The following is a 17,661-nucleotide window of genomic DNA, read 5'->3' on the forward strand; positions in this document are numbered from 1 at the left end:
TTTTTCATATGACTGTATATTATATATATATATATATATATATAATATAATATAATATATATATATATATATATATATATATATATATATATATATATATATATATATATATATATATATATATATAAAATGTGTGTGTGCACATAAGTTAAGGGAAATCTGTTTGACCACACATGAGAGTCAAATTGAAAGTAATGCCTCCAGTTTGTTATTGGATCACAATGAAATACTGGGACAATTGAACTATTAGTAATCCAAACAAGCTTGATAGATTGTATGGTTTCTCTCATTTGTCAGAATTATGTTCTGATAAAGCGTCAATGGGTGACGGCAGCAAAGTAAATTGTGACATATGTTCTTTATCTGCTCTGCTGGTAGCTCAGCTAAAGGCAAAGCGCTGCTTTAAATAGTAGTCTCACTGTTATAAATAAAATGGAATCATAACAGCAGCAGGGGTTTCTCCAAAGAACTTCTATATTTTGCCTAAAATTAGGGAAGACCATTATATGTGTATGCATCAAATACAGAAACAGAAAGAACTGTTAGAAACTAACTGTCAAAACAATGTGTGGAATTCTTTGAGTCTTGCTCACTGCAGGCATTAGTGTGGAGATTATGCATAGATGTGAACAAGGAGAATAAAACAGCATATAACAAAAATGATTTTGGTGTTTAATTTATTAAAATATCCCTATTCCATTTGAAGTAATTGAGATGGAGGCATTACTTTACATTCAACCCTCATATATGTATAAATATATATAATTATGCAGCTCCACCCCAGCTTGCTATTAAAAGCACAATATTTGAGTTTTAATACTACATTCCCTTGGGGAATCTGAAGGTTATATTTATGATATCAATACACTTAAAAGCCATTATTGAGGTTCAAATGTTCAGCTTACATTTGTCTTAAAGGTAAATGATCCCTCCTGAGAAACAGTGTGAAAGTATAACAGCATCAGACAGTAAATCACTGAAGACACCAAATAATATAACGTCTTAAGACCCAACTTTATGTTTAATCCTCTGGGGCAAAGCTATGAGACAAGCAGTTGTAAGAGTGAATATTCAAGTGTCATGACTGGTGTGCATATTATTACAATAATATGGGCAAAAAATAGATTGTCACCTTCAGCACAATGAGGGTCATGAGAGTTTCTTGTATCCATGCTCCTCTTTTTCTCGCATGAATATACCACAGAATTTAGAGTCTTCTGGCATGTAAATGCTTACAGAACCTAAAGCTTTCTGAAAATGCCTATCTTTGTCTATACATATTTCATTAAAAATAAACTCTATATAATAAATAAATATATAAAATAAATATAATGTTGCCTTTGAAAGTCTTCTATAAATAAATTTAACTTTTCTTTTCGTTATCATTATTATACTAAGAGGTCTTTATTTTTAGCCCTGTGGTATGATGCCACTGAGCGGGTAACTGAAATGTCTCTCTTGCTTTTTTTTTTTTTTGCTTTTTACAACTGTATCCTACATGCCTTTGTTAATACAGCATACATTTGACCAGGCCACCAGCCAAAATCCAGATGAATCAAAGTTATGGCAGCTATGCTGATATAAGATGAAGTAGAACTTATCAAAAACTTAAAGCGTGTCCATCTCCCAGCATGCATCAGGCCATTTCTCTCTCTCTTTCTCCCCCTCTCTGTCTCTCTACTTGTTTCTTTCTCCTCCCTCCCTTGTTTTTTCCTCTGTCTCACACCACTTCTTCTGGTCCTTATTTCTTCTCCTCTTTCTCTGTATCCTCTCATATCAAATCAAGCGAGTGGGTGGGTTTGGCTCTCCTCTAACAGGACAAATCATTTAAGTGCAGAACGAAATCAGCATGTTCCATCCAAGCCTCCATCATACATTATGCATGCGACAAAGTTTGGCAACAGTGGTGGAGCTGATGTGATGACACAGCTAATCAATAGGAACCCACCGCACAAAATCTCTATAGTGGTTTGTTTAGTTTCTGTTTTTTCCTCACATAAGGGCTCAATTGAATGAATTCTTATTATCAACTTTGGCTTAAAATATCCTTATATAGTTCAGGTACTTTGTCAGGGTCCACAGGTCTTGGTAAAAAATGGGTAAATCTTTGATGTCGCTTAGTCCTAGTCCCTTCTCTTGGTGTCCCATCTTTATTTAATGCCACATAATATCTTCTCCCAGTATCCGTATGTTTATATAGATTTGAAGAGTAGGTATTGTACCAGTTTTCTTCAAATTGCTCTCGGAATACACACTCTGGTGAAAGCTTTTCCTGCAAACAAGAAAAACAAACAAGGTACAGTAAATAAATACTTACAAAATACCAGACGATATGCATTTTCATTTTTTATCATTTTCACTTAATCCACTGAATTACTGCCATTAAACATATCAAGACTATATTGCATGTTTTTCATCTAACATTTTTTAATTTAACTGAGCAGTCTCAAACAGCACAACTGCAGAGCACACATACAACTAGGTATACATAAATATATCTGAGCCTCAAAATCATGGTCTCTATAGTTTATGTAGACTGAAGTAGCTTTGTGAAGAATAAAGAAAAAAAGACAGGTTTTATTTCTACAGCCCACCCAAAAGTACTTTTTATAATTGAATCACTGCAGGTTAAAGGAATACTCCACCCAAAAATGATATTTTTACATACTACTTACCCTATGTAGTGTATAATGATGGCCAATATTTTTTTTTCTCATGTATTAAGGAGAGCAAAAATAGTACATTTTCTGATAGAATGGGTGTTAATGAAGACCAATGCTAAGACCACAGCAAAGAATATAAAAATATCCATGGAAAAATGTGACATAATCCACACATCAAGTCATCCAATTGTATGCTCAAATTGGGAAAAATGCATGCATTTTTGCCAAAATATTGTTAAACAGATACATCTGGAAAATCATAGTAGTGTATGCAGAAGAAATGTGTTTTTGAACTTTTGAATTGAAATAAAGACAAGACTCAACTAATGAACAAGTGGAAGAGGTAAGTCTTCAATTCAAACAGCATGATTCTGCATGAATGGGCTTACTGCTTTGCATGCTCTAAAGAAATCTTTTCTGGTTTGCATCTTGAATGCATTCCCCTCTATCATATCTACTATCCTTGCACCTTCCAGCTGGACAAAACACGTCGCAAACCAAATTAAGTGACACAATTTAACAGTGCCTAACTGCCTCTCAGAACATATTACCAGTTGGTCTCATAAAAATTGGCAAAAGCACTGACTTAAAAAAGTTGTAAGAAAGAAAAAAAATGTAGGAAAAATGTCCTAGTCATAACAACTGAAACAAGGAATAACAAATGTTAAAATGTTCTGGACTTGGTATTTGGGTAGGGATTTGCAAACAACTTCTTTCATTTTCCAGAAGTATTTATTTAACAATATTTTAGCAAAAATGCATGTGTTCTGCATGTTGTAAGCATACAATTGGATGCCTTGACATGTGGGTTATTCAACACAAATTCATTAGTCTTTTTTCATGGATGATTTTAATGTTGTTTGCTGTGGTCCAGCAATGGTTACTATGGGCTTCATTCCTATTATTAATGATGCATCTCCATTCTCCATGAAAACATTAGATTAAAAAATATTCTCAACCATCAAACCACAAGTAGTAAGTAACATATAAAATATATATCATATCTGGATCAAGTATTCTTTTAAGTAACAGAAGTGCATTATGACATATTAAAGATTTCATCCCAGACAGAAAAATGTATACATAAAACTCACAGACTGCAGTATAAGAAAGAATGCCATGAAAGGAAAGAAAATGTCATGCACATGATGTGCTATCATGTACTTGCAACATCAGTTGTAGCCATCCATTTTCTGAAGGAGTTTATCGAGTACATGACGGCTGATGTACGGGTGCATTTGATAAAATTTCACTCACTTTTGCCAGTTTAGAGACATCTATCATCCTAACCTCTGCATGTCTTTAGGAGGTGGAGAAACAAACCCTATTGAAACATGGGCAGAATGTGCATACTCATAGGTGAATAGGATGGGTGAGCTTGTTGGGGAGAATGGCCTTTTCACATCATAACTGTTCCAGTGTTCTGGTGTTTGACACATGAAGTGCTCAAGCTAAGATTTGAAGCTAGAACTCTGTGTTGTGAGGAAGAAGTTGTATTTACTAAATTCTCCCAACATCTGTCAGTCAATTCTTATTTTATGTAAAACTTTTCACTAACCCAAAACTCCCGGGTAACACTATATAATGCCTACTGTGTTCTTACATTTACCTTGTAGATGAAGTCAGTCACTCGTTCAAGGTCATACATTTAGCCAGATGTGAGTATTAAAATCTTGTCATTTCAAGTCCCATTCCTTAGCCATGACGTGAAACATTATACCTCACAGAGAAGTAATACTAACCCTGGGGCATATTTTTCTTTATTGTCACATCTCCTCCTGAACATCCCAGATAATATCTGTTTTACATTAAATGTTTAACACCATCCAAAAACATGCCTTTGGTGCTGAAATCACTGTTTAATAAAATTCACATTTTAAAAAACTAACTGAAGTACTTATTTGAAACTTACACAGTGACAGCATACATTATAGCAAATTGCTTTATGTAGCAATCAACAGTAACTCAATAGATTTATTTAAATGTGCTGTAGGTGCAGACATGTCTAATACTGCGTTCACATGCTAAGGAACAGATGGGAAATAAAAGCTTCCCAGTGGGAAATTTCATGTGAACGCCCTTCCAAGTGGTACAGTAGTTCCCAGTGGGACAGATTAGACATAACTTTAATACCCCAATTGGCCAAGCTGTGACATAATGCTGACTGACCTTTCACCTTATTCCTTTGCATGAAATGAAAAATAATAAACAGGTCAGCCAGATATAGTATTTTTGTAGTGACATTGAAGTTGGAATGATGCAATGAACACTTACTGTTATTTTTTTGGTTTGCTTTTTATTCACTCAAAAAAATAAAATTAGGGCAAATTTAGTTAATAAGCAGCAAATCAAAAGCAGTCTCATAACCACTGGAAATTCACATGAACACAATAAAGTGGAAAGGCAAGATGTCAGATTTAGTAACTTTGAAAATTCCCATACTTTGTGAAAGAATTAAAGACACAATAAAGATATGGGTGAGACAGACACGAAAACTGAATTTTAAACTACCTGGCTTCTTTTTATCTCTCTGCTTCAGACTCCAATATTGTTTAATTTAATGCATTATTATATTGCAATGTTCATAAAGATTTTGCTGTCACTTGCTTGGATTTCTCTTCAAAAAGTACTTAAACATAAAAAAAAAAAACATGTACTGTAGTAAGACAGTTCTTTAAACTATTTTGATACATTCATAAACCATAATACATGTAATAGCACTGTACACGGTTTTTGTCAAAATTGTTCACTATCACTACTATTACTAATTCATCCATTCACCCATCTTCAAAGGCTAATCCAGTTCAGCCTGCAGGGGTTTACTGCTATGCTGATGATACTCCGCTGTACCCGTCGTTCTCTGTAAAGGACTACACAGTCTCCGATACATTCTCAGCATGTCTCACTGATATCTCAACTTGGATTATAGAGCACCATCTCCAGCTCAATCTGCAAAAAGACAGAGCACCTCATAATCCCAGCCAGTCCATTTCTTTAACATCCTTTTTCTAAAAAGCTTGGTTCATTAGCACTGACAACTACCAAGTTATTATGTAATCTTGGGGTGATGATCAATGACCAGCTATCCTTCACTGACCATATTGAAACTGTCCTTCATTCATGCAGATGGACTCTGTATAACTTTCACAAGATCAGGTCATATCTGGTGAAGTATACAATACAACCTCTGGTTCAGGCATTGGCCTTGTCAGTTGTTGACTACTCCATCTCCTTACTGGTAGGGATTCCTGCATGTGCTACCAATCCCCTGTGGTTGATTCAAAATGTGGTGACATGTCATGTTTTCCACTACCTGTAATGGGTGCATGTCACTCCTTTTTTAGGGTGACTCCACTGGCTCCAAACAGTAGCACACATTAAGCTATAATCCTTGGTGCTTGCCTATAGAATTGTTAATGGAGCAACACCTAGGTGTATTGAAGCACTAATGAGATGTCATGCTCCTTCTTGCCCACTCAGGCTTGCTACTGAATGGTATCTTACCTCTACTTCATATCGAATCTCAATCCTGACTGTTTTAATGTGTTAACTGCTGGAACAGGCTGTATACCTCCATCTGAATCTCTAACTCCCTCACTATGTTTATAAAGTGGAAATCTCGTGCTCTGTTTATATCTTTATATGGATATCCTCTTTTTTCTGAATTCCTTTTTTTTATCTTACTATTTTGTTTTATAACATTTGTTCAAAACAGACTCCAGATTGATGTTTACTTCTTTTGTAAGTGACTTTGGATAAAATTGTTTGGTGTGTGTATATATATATATATATAGCTATTTCACTTTAGTTAAAGTCAAAATGCAGATGAGTTGTCAGGTGTGCTGTTATGGTGGAAAATGCAGTTTTGAGTGCCCCGCTGCTCTGGATGTTTTTTTCCCCAGTCGCTTTCCTGTAGACCCTTCGGTGTAATGTTGCTGATTAACAGTCTGCTCACATGGAAACTCTTTATGAAGAAATCCTTCAATTTGCAAAACCATAATCATCAACATTTTGATGTTCGACAAGACCTGATGTACTTTTTTTGGCTCATGGAATAAATAAAACCTTGTCATTTCCACAACCTTCCCAGTAACACTGTTAGTGACACAATACTCTGTAAGGACAGAGGACACAGCATTAGGCCTAGTTTATAGTGTTTTGATTAATTTTCTGTGCTTGTTATTGCAGCGCCAATAGACAATGTACTGCCGCAAAGACATAAGCAGAAATCCTAGCCAAGTTCTAAACCAAAAGTCAGTCTTGTCATTTGTTTAAACCAAACTCAGAAACCAGAAATTGAAACTGCAATACGTAAAACACTTAGGTGAAAATAAATGTTAGTTTTAGGTTCCCCAATGTAAAAAAGCCACACACAGAATCCAAACTTGCTGCAAAAGGTGCAGAAATAGTCTGAAAAAAATAGAAAATGAAGAAATCTGCAACAGAGACAACCTACCATAATTATAGTTTTGAAAGGATCCTAACTGCAGAAATGATTCCAAGTATAAGCCCACAAATTAACCCCAAGTGGGGTTTAAAAAGGTAAAAGCAGCCAGAGCTACATTTGCTCAGAAATGAATGAAAATGGATGACAGCTCTTTCACAGGGACTTAGATTGTGTTAATACTGAAGGAAAAAGATATAGGTAAAATGAAAGGCCCCCTCGAAGGTGAAAAAACTGAAAGCCCAGGAGGACAACTGACCAGCTGTGTCAGAGGTGTTCACTGATCATTGATAATGCTGGAGACTGATAATGTTTTGCATGTTGATGTTAAGCATACCAGAAAGAAATTTCACTGTACTTTGTTCACATGACACTTAAACTAAACTATAATAAGTCCAAAGATCAAGACTAAATTCAAAAGTTTCCAGCATTTCCCAATCCATGTCAGGTTCACAGATTGGGGTAAAGGTTCCCTCTAGAATACCCTTAAAGGTTTGCTTGTTGACTGATTTTTTTTTCTTTTGGATTTTGCTTCCTTGTTTCTGAAAATGTTTTCTTCCACCTATTGCATTTCCTCTTCAGATCAAAAAAGTATATAATAATTAAATCGATTAAGTGGTTTGGTTAAATTATGGATATAATCCAAATCATAATGTCGCCTTCTGCCAAGGCCTGGACTTAAACAAGGCAACTGGATGATACGTTTTAAAAGCTCAACTGCTTTGCAAGCTCTAAAGAAATCTTTTCTGTAAAGAAATCTTTTCTGGTTTGCATCTTGAATGCATTCCCCTCTGTCCTATCTATTATCCTTGAACCTTCCAGTTGGATAAAACATGTCGCAAACAAAATTAAGGGGCACGGGATAACAGGATAACAGTGCTATCCTCCTCTCAGAACATATTACCAGTTGGTCTCATAAAAATTGGCAAAAGCACTGACTTAAAAAAGGTGTAAGAAAGAAAAAAATGTAGGAAAAATTTCCTAGTCATAACAACTGAAACAAGGAATAACAAATGATAAAATGTTCTGGACTTGGTATTTGGGCAGGGATTTGCAAACAAGTGGAACAGCTGTGATAAATCTGGACCTTACAGTAATTTAAGTAATAGTACAAGCAATGTTGTCAGCCTACTCAAGAGACAATCCTTTGGATTAAAGGCCAAAATTGTGTTTAACTGTTCAAATCAATTTTTTTCCATGTACACACTATTATATTGTACCTGTCAAAAATGGAGAATTGTTTATTCTGCATTACTTGTTGTATCAAAAGGAAAAAGTATTATTTTACAAAGTCATAAACTGCATTACATAAAATGATAAGGAGAGTAACACATTCATTAGAAAGTGTTTGTGGTGAATTAAATTTTTATTATTTGTTTTTTCACCATCTTTAAACAGAAGAGGAATGAAGGTAGAAAAACTTTCTAACACTGATATCCCATTTCTTGTGTCAATGTTACTCCCTAACCATATTCTATCTTCAGGGTGCATAGATAGATAGATAGATAGATAGATAGATAGATAGATAGATAGATAGATAGATAGATAGATAGATAGATAGATAGATAGATAGATAGATAGATAGATAGATAGATAGATAGATAGATAGATAGATAGATACTTTATTAATCCCAAGGGGAAATTCACATAGAATATTCATAATAGAATATGGTCATAACATTTTCTATTGTGCATAAATGGCTCTGCTGCATTTCATCTATATGGTACAGCCAAAACTTGCTCATTTTCTAAACGTAAAACAATGACTGCTTTAGAAGCAATAGATTGGTTAAGCAGTGTACAAATAGGATATCTTACACACTTTTGAATAACCTCTTCACTGAAAAGGGGGGACTTTGACATTAACTTGCAATGACAAACCACTTTGAAAGTCTGCCATAATACAGAATTCCTTATCTGCTCACAAAAATGTTGATTTTTTTCCAAAACAGACACCATCTTACAGCATTCTGCCTGAGCATTTAAGCAAAAGTAGACCTGGCACACTTAAATCAAAGAGCGAACACTGTAGAGTAAAATTAGAAATATAGTGGACATGAACTGGTAAAGCACTCTAAAGCTTTGCAGTTTTAAGTCCTCAATCCCTATCATCACTATTGTCACATTTGCTTAACACTGCAATGAATGAAGCATGTTAATCTGTCATAGTCCTTCAAAAGAAACATTTACGAGGAAGGACAACAGTCATTCAATTTAAGCTCAACTCTTTAAAATTATCAAACCCATTTCCTTCAGGTAACTGAGAAACTAGTAAGTAAATGATGAACATGAGTTTTGTTGATGGCAAGTGATCACTGAGATAATTATGCAATTAACATCCTCTCTTACCTTTGGTCATATATTCAAAATGAAAGAAAAGTCTAGTTGTTCAGTTTGAATGTTACTAATGCTTAAAGACTAGATCTTAGTGACTTTCAGAGAAGGCTAATTGTTGCAGCAAATTTAGCAGCAATTTCAGAGATGAAGAGAGTTCAGTTTGGTAATGTTTCACAAGGAAGAGTGGCCGAGGTGAAGTTGGTATGGAAGACAGGGTGAAAGACATAAGCAGATAGGGGAAAATTAAGTAAGGGTCAAAACTGTGAGATCATACCAAAATCAAGATGCAAATAGTAAAGACCATGTCACATTATACAACATTTCCACCAATTTTCAGTTGTAGCCCTCAAATATAAATCTTAGCAGGTTGGAGACAGTCATTGGCATGCTCCCATGAAACCAGTCATGTAATGTGACATATCCCACAACTCAGTCCAACTAGTACATGACTCACCCTAACAAACTTTTCGTTGTGTGTATGAGATCTGACAACCACTGAATGGTCATCCAGGAGTACATTACATATAATGCAGTGACAAGGAATAAGGAATGCGTGTGTTTTGACCCTTACAAACAGAAGAGAAGCTCCTCTGTCTTAGGTCTTGTGTTATACTACAACAAAATTGAATAGACAAAAAAAAAGTGCAGAGAATGAGGCTGATCTCGCCATGCTTGTTAACCTTTTATACAGAGCCAGCTCTGTCAAGTAGCACTCTATTGGCTGTCACAAAAAGGACATGCAAGACTGTGCTGTAAAGTCGGCACGCAATTGCTTAAATGTGACATATCCAACAATTTTCAGTTATTTAAACTGACAAGGTCCGTCAATGAGATCAGCAATGCAATCAGCAAGTCTGATATGCCCCACAACTAGACGTTGTGTAATCTGACATTGGCTTAAGTGAGAAACAAAAAGAAGTTGAAAGCAAAAAACCCAGACCAAGGGTCTACTTGAATTTAGAAGGAGACTACGTTACAAAGAAATGTTGTGTTTCCAGCAAGGTATAATGTAAGCTGGGATTGTTGCATTTAAATAATGTTTCAATTGTAATGTTATCTGAGTGATATTTGCTGTCATGTGATGCCTTGACATGAAAAATAAATAAAACAAGAGACGCACCAAAACAAACTTTGTCAATTTGCATCTAAATACAAATTAAATCATGCAAGCAAAATCTTTACAGGAAAAACATTAAAATACTCAAACATACATAAAACAGCGTGTTGGTATGACAAGAAGCAGTATGTTGAGCAATTCATAGAGGACTTGATCAGGTAGCAGTGAATAATACTTTTTTTACATCTAACAAAGCACTTCGGCAGTTATAGTGATGCATAGAACACAAACAAAGTTTGTTGAGAAGGAGTGGGGCAAAAAAGTGATAACAGTAGTCCTACACTCTTCTTAATAAATATATGAATACATATGTGGCACACATTAACAAAAGTGATAGATAGATAGATAGATAGATAGATAGATAGATAGATAGATAGATAGATAGATAGATAGATAGATAGATAGATAGATAGATAGATAAAGTCGTACACGGAGCTGCTGGAAAGGCTGCCACTCGCGGCGGCACCGGAGTCATAAATAACGACAGCTTGTAATGAATGAACACTAAGACTATTTAATAGTTGCTTCTTTTACTATTTTAAAAGGCCTGTCCATCCTTCTGCTATCTGCATATTGTATTTGTGGTTAGATTCTGAACACCAAAACATTTAACCAGGCTACCCATGTGACAAAACTAAATCGGAGCTTTCATATTATTCCTTTTCAATTAATCCCTGGACTGTTTCTTCATTCAACTAAACCCTGGTAAATAAAAAAGCTGAGAGGCCTCTGGGTATTAATTTTTCTTTCTGCTATACTATAACTGCCTTGTTAGCCAAATAATGTCACACTTCCTTGGCATTTTAAAAGTTCAAATGAGTGTCAACATTTTCAAAGGAAAAATGAGGCTTTTGAAATAAACATGTGGCTTTGCAGCTGTGAGCATGCAAATTCAATTCAAAACAATTCTGTGATGCACAGACTGTCCATAGATACATGTTGTACTAATATAAACATGTTACACATCACACATTTATAATGTGCCCCAAAATCCAGCATAGTTTGCCTCACAACTACATCACAATTGCATTAATCTAAAATCCACATGAAAATATCTCACTAGATATTAAAAACATATAGTACTTCACAAGTACAGTATATTAATAAGCATTTTACACTTTGGGTTATTGGTACAATTGTCCATGTGGTATATGCAATCCATTAGGTCACTTTATGGCCTTTTTGTGTTTTATCCTAAATATTTCTACAAATTACATCTTTTTCCTACGCTTTTGTTTTTCTGAACATGTCCCATTTCTCACACATCCAAACAAAATGTTGCAGCTTTTTTCAGGGTTTAGGATACACTAGTATTAATTTCCTTATTGTGACTTCTGTGTCTTTAATCTTTGTCTTTACTTCAACAGAACAGCCTAGAAGGGTCAAGGAGAAGGTTAATTAGCCCCCCAAACAATTCTCTCATATAGCTCCCTAGGCAGAGATCAATCAGTCAGTCAATACCTATTTGAAAGGGTGTTTTTCATTGTGTTCACAGTTGCAAAGCAATTCACATAACAAAAATGTAAAAACTGATACTTGATATTAGATGTCAATATACTAAAATGAATGCAGGAGCAGATGATGTTTTGAAAATGGAACACAAGTTTCTCCTCTGTGCACATTTGACCCAGAACATCAACTGCTTCTTTAAAAAAAATTTTCACTTAACATTTTTAACTGAGTTGCACAGTAGTCTCACAGCACCACAAAGGTTCTGTTTATAGCCAGACAGGTATCTAAGTGAGAAAACAATACAAGTTACACAGAGATATACACCCACAGAGGGCTAAGCTGAAAGTCATCAATCAACATTTGGGAAGAAACTGGAGAAACTGAGGAAAGTCTAAGTAGCAAAGAGAAAACAGGGCAGCTCCATACAGTTGATGAAGCCAAGTACTCCCTCTTTTCACATGAATGAGTTAGCCAATTTCTTCAAGCAACACAAAGATGTGCCCAATCTAAATTGCTCCTGTGTCAGTTATAACAACTATGCACAATTGTGCTCTGCACAAAGGAGAGGTTCTAAAGTCTTGTTGTGAATTCTCAAAAAAGGGGAGTTTTCAAAAATGGATAGATTTTTAACAATTTAGACTGATAAATGAACTGGTAAATTGTTGTCTTTTGGTACAATTTTAGTTTCTGTGTTAAGCTAAATCTTTTTTTCCTTTTCAATTTTGTTTCATCAAGCATGCTTTCTGTAATAATATACTGAAACTTCTGTATGCATATTAGTGAATATCAAACACAACCTTCCAAGTACCAAAAACTCAAGTTGCTCATTATGTCATTATGAAAAACTCTGAAAATTTTAATTGCACTTTAAAGGAGTGTCCCTTTTCCCTAAGTCTCCACACAAGAAAAGGTGAGAATGATGCAGCTGATTCTGCGTTCATACATATATGTTTGCCTGTTATTTGTAGTGAACATAACAGCAATAGCGTTAGATATTGGAACATTATAACCGTGTACAATCAGTTTGGAATTAAATTTTTTTACTTCTAGAACCTACCTGTGTTTGTTTAAGCAATTCATCTGAACAGGTATGTATGTGAAAGTTACTGACCTTGTCAGATGTCAAATTGTACTTATCATTTTATTTTATCCTCCACACATGTGAACACATATGTGTCAGTAAAATGGGTCCAGTTTTCTGTTTGTTGCAACTGCATTCTGTGACCTATTGATGACGTGTGTGTCATTGGCATGTGTATTTTTCTCACTGTCAGTGGACAGTTACTGCTGTAGTTGTGGCTGTGTGGACCCAAAGCGGCCTGTGCAACGCACTTAATGGACTTGTGTGGTTCCTGTCAGCAATGTATATCCGCACCTCTGTTCTGTTTTTGTGCCAGATATGCATTCTCATCCCTTGATCATTGTTTTCATGTGAATCAAGTTTCACTGCCATGTCTCCATTGGCTGTGAGATGGAATTGAAGACAGATTGTTGGTCTGCTATCGGCTCGCTGCCCAGTTCATGGGTTGTGTTACGTGTATCATGGCATAACCTGTAGATTGAGACCAAGATAAAGTTTGTCAGTAAAATGGGTCCTGCTTTTGGAACTACACTGTGCTAAACTTGTGGATCGTGTTGTTTTTCTTGGACAAACACTATGTATGACTTCATTTTGGGATTGGAGTGTAAGTTTCAGAGAAAGCAGTCATTGTTTGTCACACCTGCATTCTATGTCCTGTAGTTCATGCGTATGTCATTGGCATAAGTAATGTGTCTCACTGTCAGCGGTGGTTATGGGTGTAGTTGTGGGTGCGAGGCCTGTGCAATGTGCCTCTTGAAATTGAGGTTCATCAGCAATGCCATGTGCATGCCAGGTGCACACACCTCTGTTTCGTTTTCGTGCCAGATATATGGTGTCATCACTCAGCCACTGTTTTTGTGTCTGCTATGCAGCGTGCATGAGTCAAGGTATGCTGGCATATGTCTGTTGGCTGGAAGAGTTGTTGCAGCCAAATTTCGGGGCTGCCATGGGCCTGATGTCCAAATCATGGATTGTGTTGCGTGGGTCATAGCATAAGCTGTAGACTGAGACCAAGAGTAAAACTTCAAGGGCCAGGGGTGCGTGAGTTTTTGTATGACAGACAGACAATCCATAGGATTTTATACAGTATATAGAGATGCTATATAAAACAAAAAGCAGTTTATTGGATTGATATTATAAATTGAAATATAAACAGTTCTGAAGAAAAGAATCTGTGCAAAATCTATGTAAAAATGGCCTAAGGTAGTGCAATGGAAGAGAAATAACGCAAAAATCTCATGAGGAATAATGATAGATTTCCAATAAAAGAAACATGAAAAGGAGACAATAAATTACTACTAAGACAGTGTATAAAACTTACATTTGTTGTGTAACTAAAGGATAATAACCATTTAATAACATTAGCACATTTATTAAATTACCAGTAACACATTTAAATCACTGAGTGAAATTCACTTTGTTGGGAAAATTTAAGTATGGGTTTTAAAATTAATGATATAACAAAGATTAATTAGTTTATATTAACATTTTGTATGAATGTATTCTTTTAAATTTTCTTTTTAATAATTAAAAATTAAATAATGCTTATGTTAACATTATCAAACCCACTTAATCCAGTATAGGATCAGGGTGGACTAGAACATATCCTTGCAACCTCAGAGCACAGCGCAAGAATGGAGTGCCCGTCCATCACAGACTTTCATGCACATAACAAATGGGGCTAATTTAGAATCACATCCTTGGCATGAGTGAGGAAAACCTATGCAGACTCAAAACAGCTCTTGGCTATTTTGCTGGTTCATTCAAAGTGTGACCTCCAGCTTGTCCATTTGCACTTGTCTGTTAAAGCTTTCTGATGGGGTCAGCAAAATCAGCACGCATATGTTTGGCTCTATAAGCCGTTTCTGAATTGATGTATAGGTAAAATGAAAAAAAAAGCCTGATCAATGTTCTTAAGTACAAGTCTTTTTTATAGTATTTGTACAATATTTCAGGGCGGCACGGTGGTGCAGTGGGTAGCGCTGCTGCCTTGCAGTTAGGAGACCCAGGTTTGCTCCCCGGGTCCTCCCTGCATGGAGTTTGCATGTTCTCCCCGTGTCTGCGTGGGTTTCCTCCCACAGTCCAAAGACATGCAGGTTAGGTGCATTGGCGATTCTAAATTGTCCCTAGTGTGTGCTTGGTGTGTGGGTGTGTGTGTGTGTATGTGCACGCCCTGCGGTGGGCTGGTGCCCTGCCCGGGGTTTGTTTCCTGCCTTGTGCCCAGTGTTGGCTGGGATTAGCTCCAGCAGACTCCCGTGACCCTGTAGTTAGGATATAGCGGGTCGGATAATGGATGGATGGATGTACAATATTTCTGAAATTGATGAGAACACATCTACATAAGAAATACAACTGAGATTCTTTAATTATTTTTATAAGCAATATACAATTACTAATAGCCAAAACCTATCCTGACAGCAGCTGGTCCATAGCACCCAAAAATGGGAATATTCATCATTGTTCTACTTTCACTCCCACCCACAGGAAATATTTACCTCCTTTTTTGTTACATTTCAGAAAAAAACTGTACAATGAATAACATAGAATATACAGATGAGTTATTTATTTATAAAATATGTTGTAATTATGTTTTGGTACAGATTCTGTATACTAATCTTCACCCCTCATCAAGTATTGAGGACTTACTGAGCATTAAGACTTTGGTTAAATTTGAAGAGGCCTGAAACAACCACTGACTGCGTTAAAGGACAAATTTAATTTAATGTAAGTCACTGACCAAGGGGATGACATAGTTAAATCAATGTACAAACAAAGCACATAGGACCAAGTCCAAAATTGGCAAGCAAATGCTAAAATCAAAATCACTACGCCAAATATAATATAGTATATAGAGCTCAAAAGCACTGCAATAAAGCAGCTAGAAAAAAAAACACTATAAATGTAGAAATAAGAAACTCAATATCTGGGCAAGAAGGAAGTCATTTAAATAATAAAGCAGATTAATTTAAATGCCCCCTCTGATGACCAATATGTAGTACAGCTGCTGTGTAACTTAAACTGGCAGATATAAGCAGAAGATGTAACAAAAGCATGGGCATGTGTTTAAGGTGTGGCTGGTGGCCTGGTACCTCCAACAGATGCATTAGGTAAATAAAATAAAACTCATACAATGGTTAACTTTTTCCTCTGGAGTTTTTTTAAGACAACAGCTAATGTATAGTAAATATGTTAATAATTAACTAATATGATAATTATATCCATTCTGTTATAAAAATATATATACACTTTTGAAATTACTAAGAATTAAACAGGCATTTTATTTTAGATTGAAAAAGACATCTTTCTAGCAACCTTGATTACAACTCTTCCCCAGACTAGTTATGAACTGGCAGTAACTCAACCTTGAATTAGACAGGATCTTGTAAACACCTGCCAAGATGTTAATGTAGATCATTGATAATTACACATCAACCAGAGAACAAAGTTTTTCAAAAATTACTGTATAAATATTAGAAGCTACATAAAATAACTACAACTTCTGTTACAGAAAAGATTGGAAAAGACTCCGCCTCCAACTCTGTTATTACAGCAGACAATCCTAAACAAGTTATATTAAACACACACAGGGGGAGAGTCACACGTAGTTATGTATCATTGTTGTCTCTCTCTCTGCTTTTCTGTGCATGTGTGCATCCTGTACTCACCATTGTGTTTGTATTGTTTATACTGTACTGTGTTTAGTCTGCCTGGTGGTGCTTTGTTCTGGTGTTAAGTACTAATGATAGTAATTATGACAGAGCATAGCACTTGATTATTACATTTGATATATAGTGCCTACAGCATCTGATATGGTGGCCAAAATATTAGTGTTTATTTTTTGGTTGTGCTTTTGTTTGGGTAACTCTAGTGTGGCTTCTGAGTAAAAGATCTATCCTATAGTCTGTTCACAGTGGCACTGACTTATGTACCACATCTTCAATCTAGTGCTTAATTTATTACATTGTAATTGAAGCCATAGAGAATGTTTCTCTGTGATAATGACACAACATGATGGGCATTTGTTTGTGCAAACAAATGTTTATTGGCTAATGCACCTTACCAAACTGATCACTCAGTGAGAAAATATATTTTTGAACCCTGAGAGTCCATTGAGCAAACTCATACAAACATAATGAGAACAAGTATGGTATACACAGAATGCACTTTTGCCTAAAATAGAACAAGAACTGTTAGGTACAATTTTACTATATAGTTAACAATGAAAATTCACATAGTGCCTGCTAAGCGTGTTTCTTACCAAGCAAACCCTCACCAAGTGAAAACCAAAGAAATTTACTCCTCTCAATTACTAGCTCATAATTGTAGTCATTTATTTCACAATAGATAGATAGATAGATAGATAGATAGATAGATAGATAGATAGATAGATAGATAGATAGATAGATAGATAGATAGATAGATAGAATACTTTATTAATCCTGAAGGAAATTGCAGATGGCACACCTCATCACACCTTAACACCTACTGATGTAACTTCACATTTTGTCATATTTAGTGATTAAATCTCCTCATTTATCAAACCTTCATACTTGAGTCTGTTCCAACA

At 35.5% G+C, this 17,661-nt stretch overlaps 1 protein-coding gene across 1 annotated transcript in view; it reads right to left on the reverse strand.

Annotated features, from left to right (window-relative positions):
- Positions 1 to 1,206: 1,206 nt before the first annotated feature.
- LOC114650082 (fibroblast growth factor 9) overlaps positions 1,207 to 17,661 on the reverse strand; it is a 47,051-nt gene continuing 30,596 nt past the window's right edge. The window contains exon 3 of the mRNA XM_028799522.2: positions 1,207 to 2,272. Within this exon, the coding sequence (XP_028655355.1) occupies positions 2,027 to 2,272 (246 nt within the window). The 3' untranslated portion in view covers positions 1,207 to 2,026. The remainder of the gene's footprint in view (positions 2,273 to 17,661) is intronic.

Source organism: Erpetoichthys calabaricus, chromosome 4, assembly GCF_900747795.2.
Source record: "Erpetoichthys calabaricus chromosome 4, fErpCal1.3, whole genome shotgun sequence".
In the NCBI taxonomy this organism is placed as follows: Eukaryota; Metazoa; Chordata; class Cladistia; order Polypteriformes; family Polypteridae; genus Erpetoichthys; species Erpetoichthys calabaricus.